Source organism: Poeciliopsis prolifica, unplaced genomic scaffold (assembly GCF_027474105.1).
Source record: "Poeciliopsis prolifica strain line A6 unplaced genomic scaffold, Auburn_PproV2 SCAFFOLD011, whole genome shotgun sequence".
Taxonomy (NCBI): Eukaryota; Metazoa; Chordata; class Actinopteri; order Cyprinodontiformes; family Poeciliidae; genus Poeciliopsis; species Poeciliopsis prolifica.
In genome coordinates this window covers 5,012,999-5,033,149 of record NW_026562386.1, presented here as the reverse complement: position 1 = coordinate 5,033,149, position 20,151 = coordinate 5,012,999, and the positions used below count along the sequence as shown (strand labels likewise).

Genomic DNA, 20,151 nt, shown 5'->3' with positions numbered 1-20,151 from the left:
CCATGTTTGGCATGATCTGTCACTCACATTCACACCTACTAGCTTTTTTTGTGTTTGGTCCAAGTGCCCTACATTACTAATGCAAAAGAGCCCATTGAAACGTCGGAGCCAAATTTCAACTTTATTTTTCCAACAATGCCGGTGACATATAGGCATCCACCAGTACATACAAATATATGTGTACATATTTGTATGATAATTAAACATATCCCAAATTCAAAGACAATTACTTTTTTAAAGTGTTGATTGAAAATGGTTGACAAATGACATGTTGTTCCATGGCAAATTGTACTTACTGTGGTGTACCTTTTAGGTATGCTTAAATCTGTTGATGGTGATAAACAGGTGGATGTACAAAGCAGCTGTATGTGTTATGCCTGTGTAATTTTTTAAACAGAGAAAAACAAGTATGCAGGAGCTTGTTAGTATGGGATAGAGGCATAAAGAGAAAATACTTTAGTCTGAAGGACCCAAGGACTTGGCCAACAGCCAGAAGTCTACAAACCCACAAACCCCTGGTGATGCTGCTGCTGCTAGGCAGACAGAGCTTTTAGAAATGCACCCATTGCACCTGATGCGTTAGCATCACTATTATTGCTTTTGACCCTGATACCTGAATGTGAAATGTTTGGTGAAATTTTGATTTTAAGTTATAGAAACGTCTCATGTTTTGATTCTGTCAAAATAAATGGCATGCTGTCTGACTGGATAAACTCCAACAGCTGCGTATCCTGGAATCAATCTCTCCCTTAATCACATTGAACCTCCATGCATTTTCCAATTGTTTTCACCTCACCTCCACATTCAATAAAATGCCAATTTCTGAGAGCATATTGGATTCAAACAATGATTCATGCTACAATTAGAAAAACAATGGTCATACAACCCAATAAAACATGGCTGTGCGCCACCTGCCAACTTTTTACTCCTGCTCCTTACAAGAGTCTCAACAAATTGGTCCCTCTGGGATTTTTATTGTGCTTATCTGGACCTCTTGTAACCTAAAATTATTGTGACTTCTCTCAGATATGATAAAATAATTAACACTTTAATATGTGATTATATTACTTGCAAGTCAGCTGAAAAGGTTGTTGAGTCAGTAGTTAACGTCAGTGTAATTTGGACTGCAACTGCAGTTATGTATTATGAGATTGCCTCACATTTAATCATTCTCGCTGATATTAAAGGCCCTGCAAATCACTGAAACCCTGTGGAAACACTCAAGGGTTGAACTTTTACATTTTATGACAAGAAAGTTCAGAGCATGATGTGCTTTCTTCTGATTGGATTTTGTTGCTTATTAACAGGATAGTAGATCTATGTAAAAATTGTAATGTTTGATAACCCTAATTAAGTTATACATTACAGTGTGATTTATGCTACACTTTAAACTACTTTTCTCAATTTTCTTTGTGAACGTTTTCTATGAGACTTACTTTGACTGTTTTCTACATATATAAACCATCACAACCAATACAATGTGGTAATTTATTTCAAACTAAATGTTTGAACTTTGAAATGCATGAACTTTTTTTTTTTTAATTCTTTTAATATAATTGATCTATCTTACTTTTGCTGTGGTGAAAATAATACCAGTTTCCAAGTGAAAAATACAAACATGCCTCTGAAGAAAATGGTCACCTGCATGTGAGAGCATCGTCAAGCTTCTGTGGAGTTCCTTGCTTTAAACATATGAGAATTGCACATGAAGCTGTTGCTTAAGGGTAGTAGAAAATCAGTGGGGTTCTTACGCATTCATGGCTCATGTCAAATTCCGCCCACTGCCGCAGTGCACCTCAGCAAGGCACTTAATTCCTTACAGCAATGCAACAGAGGTGTGACTAAGATTTGGGTCACATTGTGCACCTCTCACTTCCCGTCTCGATTGTATTTGTGTATTTGCTTGTGTATATGTATATTAAAAAGTCACTTAAGTGTCCCAGAGGCAAAACAACTGTAATGCTTCTTTTGAACGAGAACGTCCCGTGAAACCAGTTCCCATAATGCACAGAATCGAAAACCATAGCAGCATTATACAGTCGGTCCCTGAAATCATTTTTGCAGAAACAAAGAAATAATGCTTGAGACTAAATTAACTTGCCGTTGGTAGACTAACAATGAGAAAGATCACAGAGCAGCAAATAAGATAATATACCAACTATCCCTAAAAATAACTTAGAAGATTTAATATTTTGTTTTGTTTTCAAACTTATATAGTTAAACACAAATTGAATAGGTCCACCAGCCAATTTCTTTATCAGACTGAGTTTTATGGTTTTTGTATAAGTTAGCAGGTACTCTTATTTATAAGCTCAGTTGAACAATATCGCTCAAGTCACAGATGTAAAGTTTAGACTTCATCCTCCCAGGAGTTATCAAATTAGTGATACATACAGGCTTTATTAAAAGTGTAGAAAATACGTTGTTTTTTGTAAATTTCCCCACGTACAAAAAATGAAGAGGTCTGAAATTTGCATGATAGGTACATGTCAGCTGTCAGAGAAGGTACCTGAGAATATCCAGAAAATCACATTTCATGAGTTTTCATTATTGATTTTAGAGATGCCTACTTTATACTCTACCAAAAAACCTTTTTGCTGAATGAAAAAGTAACTAATTTAATTTTGCCAGGGACATGGATAAATTTGCTCTCAACTGGATATCTACCATTCTTTTCTTTTTGCAAATATTTTTAAAGAGAAGTAAAAGTTTCAGTAAAACATTTTGTGCTTTTCAAAATCCACCCAACAAAGATTTGAACCACAGCGACTTCTTCACAATCTCCACTTTATAACACAAGTTAAGCAAATCCTCAGACTCTAGATAAACTCTCGCCTTATTTTATAATTTCCTTTTTTCTTTCATCACGTGAAAATACCATCCACCTTAAAAACTTTTATTTATTTATTTATTTTTACAGCATTTTAAGGGTACTAAACCCATCTGCCTTCCTTTTTCTCTGCAGACCCCCTTTTGTTGTCTCTCTCTCCTCTGCATGAAGTGCCTCTTGTCTCTCCATTTACTCCATGCTGTGTTGTGTCACTGACAGACTACTGTTCCACTGCAAATTCTTAAAAAATGGATTATGTCCCAGGATGACGGGTTGAAACAAATAGCTTGAACCAGAGGCATACATCCACTGTACAAGTGCGGCTTGTATCTAGCACTGGCAAATAGAAGCCAAATGCTCTCTGAGACTGTGGCAGGCAATAGTAATACTTGTTTGCGAGTGTACATTGATCTTGCTTCTGGCGTGTGTGTGACAGATTGTTTTTCTAAATGTCAGAGCTGGTAGATATATTAGGAACCTGAGATATTAACTCCTGCCATCTCTTTAAAAAAACTGAGCTTTTCCAGGAAGACAACAGGTCATATTTTCCAATGGACTGTCATGTTGTTCTATAATTGATCAAAGGACTGTGTATGGATTTCAAAGCTGTAAAGGTCGCAGATTTTGCATGATGCATGTTACGCTCATGCCAGACTCCTGAAGGAATAGGTCTGTGTTTTCTGAAGATGGTGAATCAGTGAATTATTGCATGTAAAAATCCTCAGGGTAAACAAATAGGAGATTTAGAAAGAATATAGGTATTCTAACAATAGATGTGAGGAAATGTGGTGAATGTTTAACATAAATCTGTCAAAGATGTGAAATACTCCCATATGTCACCATAAAATTTCTTTTATGTTGTGTTGCAGAATTATATTTTTATAAAATACAAATCCCATCATCACTAAGCTAGTGTTAATGATAAACTTTTAATATGGATACATTTCACTCTATTACTAGGGTTAAATGTTATAAAACAGCATAAAGCCACAAAAAAACGATAAAAGACCAACAATGACGTATTTATCACAACCACAGCTCTCATTCAGGAACACTAGTATATAATTTAATTGGTTTATTTAAAAGAATCCAGAGATGAAGCATGAACAGCTCCCAAAAGCTTTTACATTTATTGCCAGTGTAAATGCTTTTATAAATCTCCAACATTGTGTAAAATAAAGAGATCACTTAAAATGATCAGTTTCTCTGATTTTACATTTTATAGGTGCATGTTTGAGTAAAATGAAAAGTTTTTTTTTATTCTATGAACTACTGATAACATGTCTCCAAAATACCAAGTAAAAATTTAATATTTATTTCCAGAAAATGAGAAAAAGATGCAGTGCATTCAGACCTCAAATAATGCAAAGAAAACAAGTTCATATACATTTACAGACAACAATATTAATGTTTTAACTCAAGATTTCAGAAATCAATATTTAGTTTTCAGTGGGGTTCAGTGCAGTGGGTTCTTGTTTTTTCCAGAGCTGCATATATGGATATTCTTTCCATTTGAATATATAATGAATTTACACTAAACACAAAGCAATAAAGACCAAGAGAGGTAGCCCTTCCATGTATGTTTTCAGTTCCTTTTTTAGAAGTACTTTTAATGTCTTGTCTTCTAGTTAAAAAACCAACATGCTAAACATACAACAGACACACAACGAACAAACAAGTAACTTTCATGAAAGTTACAGAAGAGAGGAACAAAGTTGACATAAAGCTTGCAGACTAATTGAAGTCAGCGCACCAGAGGCAATCAAAAAGAAGGGAAGGTATAAGTCAAACTAACACCGACAAAACATAAAGAGCTCTTCTCATGAAATACAATTCAAGCTATATTTTCCAAGGAACAAGGTGCAACTATAGCGAAAAGTATGAAGACTACTCAAAATGGTTTCACTGTATACGTAATATGCACTGTATAAGTAATACATTTATGTTCTCTTACTGTCTTCTCTATTATTTTGAACTGTAATGATGCCTCTGAGGTAGTTCAGGCAGACGATCCCCATCCAGCTACGCTCACATGGACGACTCACCGAAACATAAATCCATTTCAGGCTTTTTATTATGGCATGTATTTAAGCCGTCACTGTTCGGCCCGCCTGCAGCGACTTCCCTCATGTGAGTCACATAGCATTTGAAAGACTTACACCCTGCTTGGTGGTTCCTTGTGGGGAGCGATGAGGTCAGAGCCCAGAAGCCAAACATCAATGCTGCGTATTCTTATCATTCGGATAAAATCTATTGCAGCTGAGCTGGTTGACTGAAATGCAGAGGGCTCTAGAAAGATGGCGAATCTACTCAGAAAGTTTGAACGTTAACATTTTCTGCTTATTGAGCAACTTGTGAGCCAAATACACTATTGGACTTGCAAATGGATGGCGAAGGTTATGGCTATGAGTGAATATTAAAAAGCCCAAAACACAGACCTACTCAAAGTAGGTCCGGGTTTATAATCTAAATTACTTTTAGATGCAGAGTGTGGTAGAAAACAAGACTTCTGTGTGATAAATGTGAATCTAAAAAGATGTAAGTGAATAGCTGCGCTTTACTTTATTGACATGTTTGCCTCAATCAGCATACCGTACTACAGTTTGTGCTCTGCAGAAAGAGCATTCCTAAGCTCAGCTGTTGTTTTCAATTATAAATCAATGTTCTCAGCCTGTCAGCTCAGTGATAGAAGGCCAGTGTGGAAACTGAAAACAATGTTTCTTACTCTTGGAAGTGGGTTATTTTTGCTAGATTTTTCTCAGCAATGAACCTATTTCTACTGAGATAACAAATCATCTTTGTGTTGAGTCATTAAAATGAAAGCATCCATCAATTTTTAACTATTACAGTTGAGACACTGTCACTTCATAAATTCATTACACAAGATTTAAAAGATACGAAATGAGTTGGTAAATGTTATACTTCACTTTACATTATTGTTTTAGAATCCATCATCATCCAAACAAGCAGATATTTAAATGCAATGAGATGGTTTGCATATCTTGAAGGAGATTTGAAAAACAAAAAAAAAAAGGCTGAAGCAGACAGTGGTCATGGATCAGATTAGTGGAGGGAAGTTTCCATGGAGGTGTCAACTTATTCTCAATTAAATGATGAATGTCCGCCATCAATAGCCACTCAGATCTTTATAATCTTATAGCCCTTTTAGGTGATTGTTGAATTGTGGATTTTGATAAATCATCAACTTTGTGACCTGGACCTGTAATGTTTACCACTGTCCATTTAGCAAATGTGGATTTCAGTAGGAATGTGTTCATACTCTGACCTTTAATAAGGTGCATCTTGTTAATGCATTGACTCCTTTTTCTTTCAGAACAGAAACCTTTCAGAAATTTTTTTTAATAGATGTGACTTTCTAGTTTATAACTTTGCTCTAAATTACCCAGACGTTGCATTCACAGAAGAGGGCAACTACATTATTTTAGGGCTAATGATGCATTAGAATTGAACTTGAAAAACATAAATTGTTAAAAGTTTCAAATGAGCTTTAGCCAAGCAAACCCAAGTTCAAAATGCAGAACTGCAATTACCTTTATAAAGTACTGTATATATGGAAATGAAATGACGTCAGACTTATGTAGACACTCAAATAAGAATATCAGTTATTTCTGTTCACTCACACGTTCACATGCGGGTGATAGTGAGCTGCAGGATTGTAGCCATAGCTGCCCTGGGGAAGTCTGGTTAAAATAATGTTTATTTGCACATTTAACAGCTTGTGGATTATTAAATCAGTGGCTTATAATTGACCTGCTCAAGCCTTACCTGTGAACATGTTCCTTAAATGCTTAAAATGCTGAAAAATGCATAATTATTGGTTCATATTACAGTAACAATTAGTCTGGTTACTTAAGTCAAGAGTTTGAAAATTATTCTGGTTTTCCAATTTATCTCTGCAACACAGTTGGGCTTGTGTTATATCATCCTCAGTGCAATGTCTAAGGAAAATAGAAGCATACTTGGACATGTTGCTTTTATCTATATTGACATGCCCTATCACAAAAGTGCTGCAGGCTAGTCAAAACAGTAACCTTTGCTTTAGATGAGGATATAAATATGGGACATTCTGACAGATAGACTGGCAGCTCGTGTGAGAGAGTGACTGAAACAGATACAGATGGGCAGTCAGACAGATGGACAAAGCAGCAGAATGGCATACAGGCAAGCTGGCCTGTTGGTTGACTATTCAGGCCAGCTGCCTAAAATCACTGAGCGGCTGTCTGATTACATAAGCTAGTTGACTGTCTAGAAATGAAACTAACTGGATGAACAGTTAAACCTTCCTTACTTATTATTTTTGTTGTTCGGTAAAACTCCAAACAGCTGTGGGATCTTTATTTACCATCTTAGGAAGCAAAGCTCGATGAAAAGAGAAGTAAAGTGAAACAGAGCAAAATACTGACTGGATGTTTGGTAATTTAATTTGGTGACAAGACAACTGCTGCTCACTACCTGGCTGGTGAAATAAAAGTCTTATGTGGTTGTTTAAGAACACACACAACTAAGAAGTCTCAATTTTATCCTAATTAATCTCACATTGACTGAGAAAAGTGAGAATACGTGAACATTTTAAAACAGAAATTTTCTTCTATGTTGATTTACAATGTATTTTATATGTATCTAGCTTAAATTGCTGTAACACACTGCAGCATTACATGTATTACCAATCAATAAGCAATTTATTATTAAATCTGTTAAAGCAGAATTTTTATCCCAGTCAGCAGCAGGGCTTGCTGAAACCTCTTCACAAACACTTTTACCTCAGTGGTTATTGGTCATGGTGGCTCTATAACATAGCCTGGGCCTCTCTGATTAATAGCAGTGCTGTACGTTTTGCAGTCAACCCATTGCTTTAGTTTTTCACAAGTTATAGAAGTCAACCTTAGCCCAAAGCACAATGCTCTCCAAAGTTCACGTTCCTATAAAATTATTAATACCTGGTCCTATGGCAGAGCATGCTTCTAACAATTTCACTTTGTTCATATCTTGTATATAGAAATATATCATCTTATATGTGAAATTCAAAAATACAATATAAAAGCACTCCCGGGATCTAAAAAAAAATATATATATTTTAGTTTTTCAAATAATCAAAAATTAATTAAAAATGTATTTTGTTTTATCTTCTTGCTAATAAACTAAATACAAACAATTTTAAAAAGTGATGTAGTCTTTTTAGAAAAAGACTGTAGAAAAGCTCCAGAATGAGACTATTTTTTAAATTTTAAATAAAAGTTGCTTGTTAATGTTGGAACAAAAAAAAAAAACAGTTATTTTTTACTGTGCCTAACATTTCCTATTTTATGTACATTTTGATTAATTAATAAAAATCCAAAAAAAAAAGAAACTGTCAGCCAACACTGTTGGACAACAATTGTAGTATTTATATTCAAGGATGCAGAGAATCTGGGCCCAGTCCCAGCAGACAGGGCTAGATTGCTCAGCCAAAATAAACAAACAAAAGAAAAAAAACAAAAAAACATCTGGTAATATGTACTTATATCAAAGGTCTATTTAGTATAAGCGATTAAAGAACATGACACATTTTTCCACTATAGAAAAGAAGTTTAATTAAGAAAATACATGCTGGGACAAGGAGATGATATAAGTGAAGTATTCATTAAATACTATGCATGGTAATGTAAACTTAGCTGATATAGCTAATGCACATATTTCTGGAAATGTTATTAATGTTCTATCTTCAAATGCTTTTACTGATTTTAATTTTCTTTTGTCATATGTAGGAGTTCCACTGAGATTTTAGCTGGTCTGCAAATGACAAAATGGACAAAGAATGCATTTTAAGCATTGCATAACATTTGATTAACCTGGCCACAGGAAGCTTAATGCAAGATTACCAAAACACAAAACAACCAAAATAAGCAGGAAGGGCTGTCTGTTCTTTTCTCCTTTGCATTTCCTTTATTTCCTCTCTTCCTTCTCTGACTTGCATCTCCCATTCAGTGTGTTGCTTTTTGTATGCTCCTTTCATCTGTTCTTGTCTGTCCTTTGTGTCCTTGCTCTGAGGCCAGAGAATTAAAGCTATTCATTTTTGCTACAAATGTCTGTTTTTTTTTTTTAACCATCCCCCATGCGACTCAGGACTTTTGATGGCTTACTGCTTTTCCCCTCAATTTTTCACTTTAAACCTTGTCCTCTGCTGTAACTTGGTGTTCGTTACAAAGGGTTTGACTGATGAGTGCAGGATTAAACAAATAAGCATCAGCCTGACTCGGGACATTTTTCATTGAGCCTACAGCTAATCGGTTGGGAACAGAGTTTCCAATATCAGTTGCTCTCCTGCTTCAGTCTGAATTATTTTTTGTTAATATTTTTACAATTTGTGCTTCAGTTGAGCCAAGTGTAAAAATCCAGGTTCAGTCACCAAAATAATGTGATAGAGTAATGTCCTCAATTATGCGATTCTGCAAGTCGTTCATAAGAAAATAGGCCGTTATTGTTAGTGGTTGTCCTAGCAAAATAGGAATATACTGTATGTCCCACTGGGGGTGCAGCTTACGTAATCACAGGCAACATCGGACATGGTTTCCTCTAGGGCTCCTGATATTGTCTGTTTAAAAAGGGCCATGATAAGGTGCATGGGATTGGATGAGGACAACAGTAATATTGTGTTCTTTTGACCCTGAAAAACGGCAATTCTGGTTCTATTCCATAAAGTATTAATGGTTGAATTTGTTAATTAGTTGTCACATATTTTATGTTTAATTTGCAGCATGGAGATATTTTGAACTTTTGAAATATGGCTTTGCATTTCATAGCTAAAAAAATGTGCGGCTATTATTTTTGAGCAACATACCTTTTCACAAATTATTTGCTACTTTTGTGAAAATTTCAGAGCAATTTATTCAGTTTGGCAAGCTTAAGGTCACCTTCTTCCTCCACATTTATTTACACCTCTTCTTTTTCAGAGAAAAATATCTAAGACTTGCAGCCCTGCTAAATGATCAGTTGATCAAGATCTAGTCCCTCTGTCTGTCCTAACTGTGGTATGTCAAATATTTCTATGGCAGTGATAGAAGCTTTTGGGTGGTCTAGGTCACAGAGGCATCAGAAGTGTTCATGTCTATTGTCATATTCATATTAGCGATTTTGAGCTTTTAATATGCACCTGGAAATGATCTGCATTTAAATATTTCCTTTGTCGTGAGATTCTGGATTATTCTGTTTCGCTCCCATCATTGGATTTAAAATCCTCCTGATTAACTTTGCTGTTTTCCTCTTCCTGTCCCATTTCCTTTCCAGTTCCTGATTTTTAAATTGGCAAGAGCATTGTTCAAGTGGGTCAGGTTTCAGCACAAGACTTTTATTCATAAAACTTGGAATTTGACAAAAGAAAAAACAATTTTTCACAAATGATTATGGACAAATCTAGACAGCTTTTTCATCTGCTTTCTTCTGCTATGTCTTGGAAGTCATTATAAAAGTTCTGATTGATAAAATCACTATTCAGTGAATGAAAAGCATTGTCTTTGGTTGCCATTTTTGCTTTGTTTAGTGCCTTGCTTCAATAGTAATTTCTGCAATTATCTCAGCATGTTTTCTTGGTGTTTCTATTGTGTCAAAAGAGGTCAAACCCCCTTTACTGGACCATTTATTTGAATGATTATTAGCATTTGATTCTTTTCATGCTCAATTTGTAAAAGTTAAGATGTTCTATCATACATTTGTGTTTCTTATTAACCCTGTGAAGTGGTTATTATACAGAAATGTCAGAAAATACACCATAATTTCAAATAATAACTGCAAAAAAAAATTAATTGCATAGTCTAAATGCTAGCAACAGAAGCAAACTGTCACCACTAAGAGTGTGACTTTATTATGTTAATGGATTTAAACCAGAAGATTTCTAACATAAAAGAATGCTGAAATTAAATGAAAAAGAAAGTGAGAGAATGATGAAATATCAGTGCTGTGCATTGTGAGACATGGGGAGTTCAAATGAAGGTGAGAACAGTGCAAGAGAAGCAAAATTCAAGAATACCATATTCTCTATTGTTTATAGATCTCTCAAAAAAAATGTATTTGGGGAGCATTTGTATTCTAAAGGGAGCCTAGGCCGTGGGTATGATCGACCTTTGTGTCAAAGTTAAATACTGCTCTGTTGATTTTTGCCTTCAGAAATTGTGAAGGCAAATAAAGTCTTACTTGGAAGGAAAAAAAAATTAACATATAACAAAAAAGTTTACTTTAAGCCCTTTATGTTCATCTACAACTGACAAGTTCAAGTCAGGTCTTGCGAAAGAAAAAAATGTAATGATAATTGTGTCCACAATTATTCCTTAAAATTAGTTTTATACACTTCTTCCTGTATTGCTTTCAAATCTCTTTGTGGATCTTGGCTTCTGCTGTGAAATCTGACTAAGGAGAAGTTAGGAAAAACCTGTTAACACCTGAACTGTATGTAGGCTTATCAAATGCTCTTTAAACAATGACTGGTATGCTCTGACTGCAGTTTATAAAATATATATATATTTTTTTAATTTAGAACATAGTTGTGAAGTGTTAAGGAGGTGCACACACTTCTGTGCAGACTCCATCATTTCAGTTTTTTAAAATGTTTTTCTTTTTCATTTTGTTTTTCACTTGAGTTGTTTTAAATTGATTTGAAAAATTTCTATTTTCTAATTTCTTATATTAACAAAATCTGACATTTTGTAGACTTTTTATACCTGTCATGTAAAATGTGTCAGTTTCTCATTACACCTTCTGCTGAACATGAATAATGTCCATTCCTGGATCTTCTATACAAACCTTTTTCCATAAACGGTTTCTTTTGTCAAAACCATTTGTGTGCTGAAGAACTAAAAACCCAATTTTTATACCAATGTGAGCTGTGCAGGAACATTCTCATGTTTCTTTTATTTACTTACCTGCTGCTTGATCAGAAAGAAACCTCTTGCTCATGGATGGCACAAACAAAATGCACATGTAGCACTCAGAGAAAAGTAGAAGCTGCTTTTTGAGAGAAAGAGAAAGACTAGTTCATTTATTTGAAAATCATATTCTGAGATTTTTAAAAAAAAAATGTATTTCACAGTTTTTTATTTCTTTCTTTTGTGGTATCTGTAGAATTTTAGAACATCTTTGTGTCGGATAACAAAACAGCTGGGATTGTTTTTACCTCTCTTTTTGGGCTAATTTGGGCCTGTAACCATTTAAAATAAAATGGTTTACATTTAGACAAAGTTGAAATGAAAATAATTATATTCCAACAGTGGGAATGAAAGAGAGAAACAAAGGAAAAACTGTAATGGCTCCTAAAAAGGTTCCTGCAATGAAAATGCTCTTTATATAAACTTTGTAACAACCAACATCTCACAGAATTAAATAATTCCTCAGATTTTTCAATTTTTATGTGGCCTACTTGTTGTCTTTGTGAAATCAGTGGTCTTGCGTATTTGCAAAAATGCATTATTTATATCTACACCACTTTCTGTTTGCAGATTGTCAGGATTCATGCTGCCCTCTCCTATTGTCAGCAGTGGTTCCATACTGGCTCTGTGGTTTACAACAGACTTTGCTGTGAGTGCGCAGGGCTTCAAAGCAGTATATGAAGGTAAGAACATCTGTCTTTGTGGGAACTCACTCAGAGACACTGCTGGAACATATTTTGAAGATACAAGAATAGAATATTTTGAGAACTAGTGGCTAAATGAAGTGAGATATATCACTGTGGTACTTTAAAAAAACACATGTACAAGTACAAATTAGAGCTTCTTAAAGATTAGGAATACTTGTTTAAAAATAAATCATACAAGCAAGAGTTAATTATCTATTATTTACTTATACTTCCATAGTTTCCTGGTATTCAGATTGACTTTTTGTCGCTGCCTAACCAAATGATTCCTTTGTTTAGATTTGAATCGCAGAAAAGCAGTTTTATTCATTTATCTCAGTCATTTGTGACTCCATATTGTTTTGAGAGCTCAGGAGTGTAAACATTCACATCAAGAACTGATGCACATCTCCAAAATTTACCCAAACTTCAGGTGAAGCTGTAAAACAGACATCAATTAGAATAACTGTCTGAATTTAAATGGGTGAACGTTGACTCAGCTCAGAGATGCTGTCTTCCTTAGTTAAAATAAGTGTTTTATATAAATCTGCGTTAGTAATCTATTGACATGTCTTTCATATTTCTGTGATAATAGGGAGTTTTATATCAGTCCTTCTTTCACTGAGTTTCACATTTTTTGTTGTAAGCATGATAAGGCAAATGTTCCATGTTTGGATGCAACCTGAAAGCTCAGTCTGACCTTTCAGAGACACCCACAGACACACACACACACACGCTGTTGTGTAATCGTTTATCCATGAATCATGGACTCTAAATACCAAACCCAAGCTCAAAAAACAAGAAATTCACAGACTCTGTTCTATATTTGGGTATGTTGCGGTTTCTCCTTATTCTGAGTGTTGCATTTGAGAGTCTGTGCGTATGTAAACTTCTGGGTGAGTGTCAATGACTCTTTGTCTGAAGCAAACCTGTCAGCCATTAAATTTTATTCTGAGAAGGTTTTCTTGTGTTTCACTGGTTCTGTTTGAAGTGATTGTCTCCTTGGCAAATATTCATTTTTATGTCTGATTGTAAGAGATGAGTATAAAACAACTTTCAAGGCTGACATCAAGGTGTTCTTGAACTTTGCCTAAATAGATTTTATGGACATAAACTATCCACATGTTTGAGAAACACCCTTCAAACATCTTGTCATGAAAGGTTTTGAGAGGTTTTGCATGGGCTTTTGTAATTATGTCACAAAGAGCTTATGTAGTATTTACATATAAGTGAGACTTTGATCACAATAATGATTCAGTGTAAGTGAGAACAGACATTTTATATCGTCACATTTCATACTGTCTCTATAACTTTCAGGTTTAAATTTGGAGTCTTTTTGCTAGAATCAAAGAGAACATTCTGTTTAGGAAAACGCTTTTATATTTAAACCGCTACTTTTATAGCAGGTCAGTCTAATTTTCTTATTGAAATGATCACAAACCACATCTTTTGTGGTAAATTATGCAAGTCTGTTGCATAATTTACTTTGATAAATGAATGCGCATTATAAAGCTAACGGCATGTGTAAAGATAGTTAGAGATATTTGACATCTCTTCATCTGCAGATCTACCTCCTTTTTTTAATTTCACCCTGAAGCTAAATTTAAAATTGCTGAAAAGCTGCAATTAACTCTAAAACATACATGTTTGACTTCTCTACAAAAACAACCTTTGAGATAAAGAAAATGTCTTATCACTATTCATGTGCGTGCATCATTTAGAGAGGTATACAGCTTAAATATATTTAATATTCAAAATAAGGAGGTAGAACCGCCTGCAATTTGTAGAAACGAGGGATGAAAAGTAACAGATTTTTACAGATTTATGGGCTGCATGATGTGAGTTCATGGATAGAGGAGCCATGTTTAGAGACAGTCTCGCTGTCTAATAATTTCATAAAATCTGATCCATTCATTTGAAAGATGAAAGTTATTTTCTTAAGAAAGCATGTAGTTTTTTGTTCTTCTGCTTTTCCTGTGGTGGGGCAGGATCATTTTTCTTAGAATCTTTTTCTCTAGAACATAATTGGATCAAGTGTGGCAAAATAAAACACCGAAAGAGATTTAATGAGCTCTAAAGTCCAGTGCAACCTAGATTTATTTTCTAGCTCAGCTGTTATTCACAACATACTGAGTGACTCACAGACTTCATGTCTTGCCTCACTTTTGAAAAGATTTTTTGCTGGATTGTGAATCAGAATGGCTAATTTTTTCAAATGCTTCCCTGATATACTTTTTAAACCTTCCACCAAGTGATATTCCTGCTGCACTATAAACTAATCTGCTTTGAAATGGTTAGGTTATTGTATGTACTTCAAAACAAAGTAATGGTAACATGTCATCTTTTAAACCGTTTGCTGTTTGGAAGTATCTTCACAAAGCTTTGCTCTTGAACTCTGCTGCAAAATGTGAAATATGTGAAACATTTCCTCACCAAAACTGCTTATTTGCTTTTGATGCTTCAAAGCATCAAATTGAAGGAAATATGAGTTTAAATTCATGTAGCACCTTTTTGGAATTACTTACTTGAAGCCTGAAGCTGTAAAATGTATGATCACATTGGAAATGGATACATACAAATGGTGGAGATGAATACATAAAAGTTTGAAAGGCAGCCAATCAAGATCAGATAGACATCACTTAATATACACTGAAAAATAAATAGAAATGAGGAGAAGAGGTGTAAATAGATAACCTGCTGATAAAGTGGTAAGGGAAGAGATGACTTAGCAGAAGGTAGATGATGTAAATATAATTATTTTCTTAATTAAAATAAAATGAAAAAAATCTCCCATCACCACTAATTCCATCTTTAATAAGAAAAAAAGAGTTGTTTCATAATATTTAAATACTTGCACTGCATAGATTTGTTTGAAAATATTTGCATTAAGCCAGTTTCAAAGTGTTTTTTTTTTTTTTTTTTAAACAGCTGCATTTGTGCTCATTTTTTCGGGAATGAGAGGCTTAACAAATGTTCGGTGCTCTTGATTCTGAATGTGAAAAGTCATAAATATTTCAAATGTAAATGGCTGCTTCTCCTTAAATGAATTTCCACTTAGTAACATGGACCTCCAGCAGCACTTCCCTTGAGTGTTTGTGAGGAGGTTTTGCCAGTAAAATAAACCCTGATGCTTTACTTTCTTGTTCTCTATCACTGGACTCTGTGATTGTCAGCATGTTTGAAAGCTGCCATTGGTGCTACTTTTGAGCTTTTAACTTTGCATGACACTATTCTTTTTTTAACAATTTGAATTGTAATTTGTATTAATTAAAATGAAAGAAATGCCAGCATTAAATTCATCAACTCTCACAAAATCTATTGGTTGAATGATCTATAAGATACATATTACAAGTAAAACTCTGTTGTGCTCAGTTGGTGACCTGTCTGGGGTGTACTCCAGTAAAATACAGCAAAATGGATTGAGCTCGATATTGTAGAGAGCCGGTTCTCCATTATGATGATGGTAATATTGCACCTATTTTCTCTGTGTGTAGTACAAGTACATCTCTTGATCAGACTTTCAGCTGGACAGTTTTAAGTCCTTTCATCAGACTTGATAATGTCCCTGAGCATATTTAAGACAAAAATAATATATGAAAAGATTCAGAGACTTTTTGCTGTTTTGGTAAAAATCAATATTTGCTTCAGACAGTGGGTCTGTGCTCTTGGCTTTTGAGAAACAACTGCTTCCTGGAGGCATTTTACCCAAATGCTAACGTTTGCCCGTGAAATATATAATGTACCAGTTCAAAGCTATGAAGCTTCCCGGAAATTGCCTGGTCAGTGTTCTACCATCCCCCACTATAAAGAGGGAAGTGCAGAGAAAAAAACCAACTGGCTGTTAATGTCGGCTAAATATCTGGAAGTGTGGCTTAGCCAAACTGAATGGCTTATTTTACTTCCACCGCTGCAAATGCAAAATTTACATACTACAATTCTAAAACAGCGTATAAAATTAACATCATCGCTGCAACTTAACCTTCGAATCGAGTGGAATAACATAGGAAGGCAGTGGTCAGGTTGGCTGTTTCAGATAATCTCTGAAGCCATTTCTTGCACCACTGGACAGAACCAGTCAGGTTCTGTCCAGTAGATTAATTTACATTTGTAATGCACTGAAAGTTTTTCATAAAGTAACTCTTCAAATAATCTCTGCTGAGCATACCGAGCACAAGGTGACTTCAGCGGGGTGAAAATGCAAGTAATGTGTCTCCTCTTTTCAGATCAGTGGACATTTTTGTTTGCTTTTGGGAAAAATAGGTTCCATGTGCCAAAGTGGAAAAACATGTTACCTGCAAAAGGCGCTAACACAGACTGCTTTAAGGCATGGGGGTGTGTCAGCGCCCTCAGCATGAATCACTTGCTGATCTGTCTCCTTTGAAAAGGGTAGCAGATCACTCATAGGGAAATCAAAGCAATTTCAACACATGTTGAATATTTGAGGTCTCAAATTCAGTAGGAATGAACAGAGGCTGAATTTATGAAGCTTTGCAATCTCTTTCCTTTATTTTTTTTGCTTGCATTAACTGCTGTATTTCTGTCTTTCATTCATGTTTCACATAGCGTTATACTGCATGCATAAAGTTACAAACGCGCCCATTCCAATACAGAACATTTCAGCAATCTGCACATAATTTTTTTGCCTTTGTTCATAGTTGTCCTCTCTTTGGTCACAAGCGATGCAGTGTGTTTTGTCACTATTTAAATTTCTTTTCTTATTTTAGGACTATTTTAAGATAAGAGCTCTTTTTAGTCAGGTGAACTGATATTTTATTATACACAAGTCTTTGTACAATTACAATAAAAGCAATCTTGGAATCTTCAGACACAAACATGGCAGAAGGAATCAATTTAATGTGCTACACTGATGAATATATCCATCCAATCGTGTGTAACATTATCACATTATGACACATAATCTCTAGACATTATATTAACTTCTACTAAATTATCTGAGGTAAAAAAAAGAGAGAAACTCATTCTGTCATGACTTTAAATTAATGAGGTCATTGATTATTCAGTATTTGCTTTATCTGTCGTTGTCATTATGTGTCAGTGCACATCCTGGACAGGTTGTCAATTCATCACAGGAGAACCAAGAGATATACAGGACAAACAACCATACCTGTACAAACTCACTTTAAGGAGAGTTTTAGTCTCCACTTATTCTGATAAGCTCAGGCCTAATTGCTGCAATATAACAAATATAATATCTGTAAAGACGACACATGTGAAATACATGTTGTAAATAGGTGCAACTGATTGTTGGTGCTGTTTTAGGAAGAGATCTTTCTATAGAGAATTAGACAAACATAATTTGTGAATTTCCTTTCAACTTTTCAATAAATATATATTATGACATAATAAACCTTTTTTTTTTTTAGTTAGTCTGTATAGGGCATTTAGTTACTTCCTGTTTGGTATGTGTGCATGATCAGAGACTGTTTTTATTATTATTGTTATTCTTGTTATATTGACCCATTTGGTCAATATAACAGGGACGCGTGTTACAGAGCGTCACTTTCATGCTTACTTAGAACACGTGTCTTTGCATGAGTATGACTAAAAAATGTTAAAGGTTCATTCCCATTGGTGTTGGCACATATTTTTTTTTTGTTTCCACCTCCTCTCTTCCTAAGCGAGTTGTTGACTGATGTAGAATCCATTAAGGTCACTTCTGGGAGCTTCCAAATCTCGCTGATTGATGCATGGCTTTGCAAACACAGAAGCCAAAAGCCAACTGCGTCAGAAAAAGACATGAACTCATTGCAGGATTGCGACTTAGGGATTTTGTTTCCATACATATAATGTGCTGCAGAAGAGGGATTTCTTTATTTTTTTTTTCAAGGCCTCAAGCGACATAATTTTCTTTGTACTGCTTGTATTTCAAAGAGTTTTGATTTGTAAAAAAATCTCAGAGGCATACAAAAAACGGTTGCACAAAATTGCACTATTCTAGGAAGGAATTGTGACATATAAATAATATAAAATTGCTGGCTCGTCCTCTGATAAAAGTGGGGGGTGATTGATCCTAAAAATAGATGGGGATTTAATATTAATATCATTATTTCAAACTGACATTTTGCCTCATTACATTTTAAATTCAGAAACTTCTTTATGCATGTATACTGATCAGAAATTGTATTATAATGTACATCAAGAGGTGTAGCAGAGGAGCCTGTTTCTAGAATTCAATGGGGAATGGAGGGATACACTCTTGACTACTTGCACCACAGTGTGTTAGATGTGCTACCTACTCTATAGCACATAATGCATTGTACTGTGTTATGTTTTGTTTGTCGAAGCAATAAGTATTTATGAAAACATACAAATGATACTTTGGAAAGCACAAGCACAAGATGCATATTTAAAATGACTATTTCCTAAAGAGAATTATACAAAATGAAAGTCAGAAAATACATGAAATATCAAACAGAATGAATGGAGATCTGTTCGTGTAAACCTACATATAAATGGCTTAGCTATGCCACTGCTGCCATGTTTCCTGAGCTCTTGGCTTCGCTATTCAGCCACTTGATGTTTGCTAATTCCAGTCCATCTGCTATGCATGGCTTTTTCTAGTAGAGGGGTCCATGGAGGGCTGGAGACAGGAGCGGAAAACAAAACTCCAAAAAGAAGCTTTATACTGACAAGACAGTTCAAACTTCAAACCTGTTCATTGTTTATCTGGATTATTTGTGTATATGGCTGCACCCTTTTTGAGTTAGTTAGTGTGGTAGCATTGACATGTAACAGTGACATACAATGCATTATTTAAAGCTTTGTTTAAAATATTTCTTCATGTGGCTGACTGATGGTGCTGAAGTTACCATCAGATTTTTTTACTTTTTATTCTGCACACTAATAAACGTCTAGCTTCCTGGAATCTGGATTGCATTTGATCACCTCAAAGTCAAAAATAGATGAACTTCTCAGAACTTTCAGCTTCAAAGCATAGAGATTGTTTTAAATCTTTATTCCATTTGTGAGAACACACAAACTAGAATTTCTAAAGTTTGTAAAGTTTCTAAAGTTTGAGACAAGTATAGAATCCACAACATAAGTACGTGTACCATAAATATTCTACCGTCATACAGATGTGAAACTGTTCTTTCATTTGAAAGCATCACACATGTAAATACAAGGAAAGACATGTTTTATTTTCTCTAACTTTAAAACCCTTATTTCACAAATTATTTACTGTATCAGATTTTTCTAATGATAAAACTTGTATTTCTCTAATTATGATAGCTAATTGAATTAATATTTTAGGTACATGTTTGGACATAAATTATGGTGTCACTCAAAATATAAGAATCAGTCATTTTATCTGAGGAATTTTCAATTTGGGTATTTGATGTTTAGTGTGAAACGGGAAGCATGAACACATTAGAAAAGCGTGCAATAAAAAAATTAATTGCTTCAATCTTCTGAAAAATGCAAAGTATTCTCTTGGTTAGCATCTTCCGTGACACAGCCATTGCATTATCTAGTTGTGTTAAATCCCCAGCTAATTCCTGAATTATTTACCTGCTCAGTTTAAATGTAGACTCATATTAAATATGTCTCAGTATTTAAACATATTAAACCAGTGCACACTGTTTAGGCTACATGATAAGCATTCAGGCACATGCAACTGCCTAATCTCACTTGCCATCCTTATTATCCGATTGCAAGAGATTATTTTAAAATTAAGCTCTGTTCAATTTTTAGCAAAACTTAG

The 20,151-nt window shown here is 34.6% G+C and overlaps 1 protein-coding gene across 1 annotated transcript in view; it reads left to right on the top strand.

Moving 5' to 3' along the window:
* LOC129364073 (CUB and sushi domain-containing protein 1-like) overlaps window positions 1–20,151 on the top strand; it is a 386,251-nt gene that overhangs the window by 126,372 nt on the left and 239,728 nt on the right. Inside the window, exon 3 of the mRNA XM_055036496.1 lies at window positions 12,316–12,428. Coding sequence (XP_054892471.1) covers window positions 12,316–12,428 — 113 coding nt within the window. The remainder of the gene's footprint in view (window positions 1–12,315; window positions 12,429–20,151) is intronic.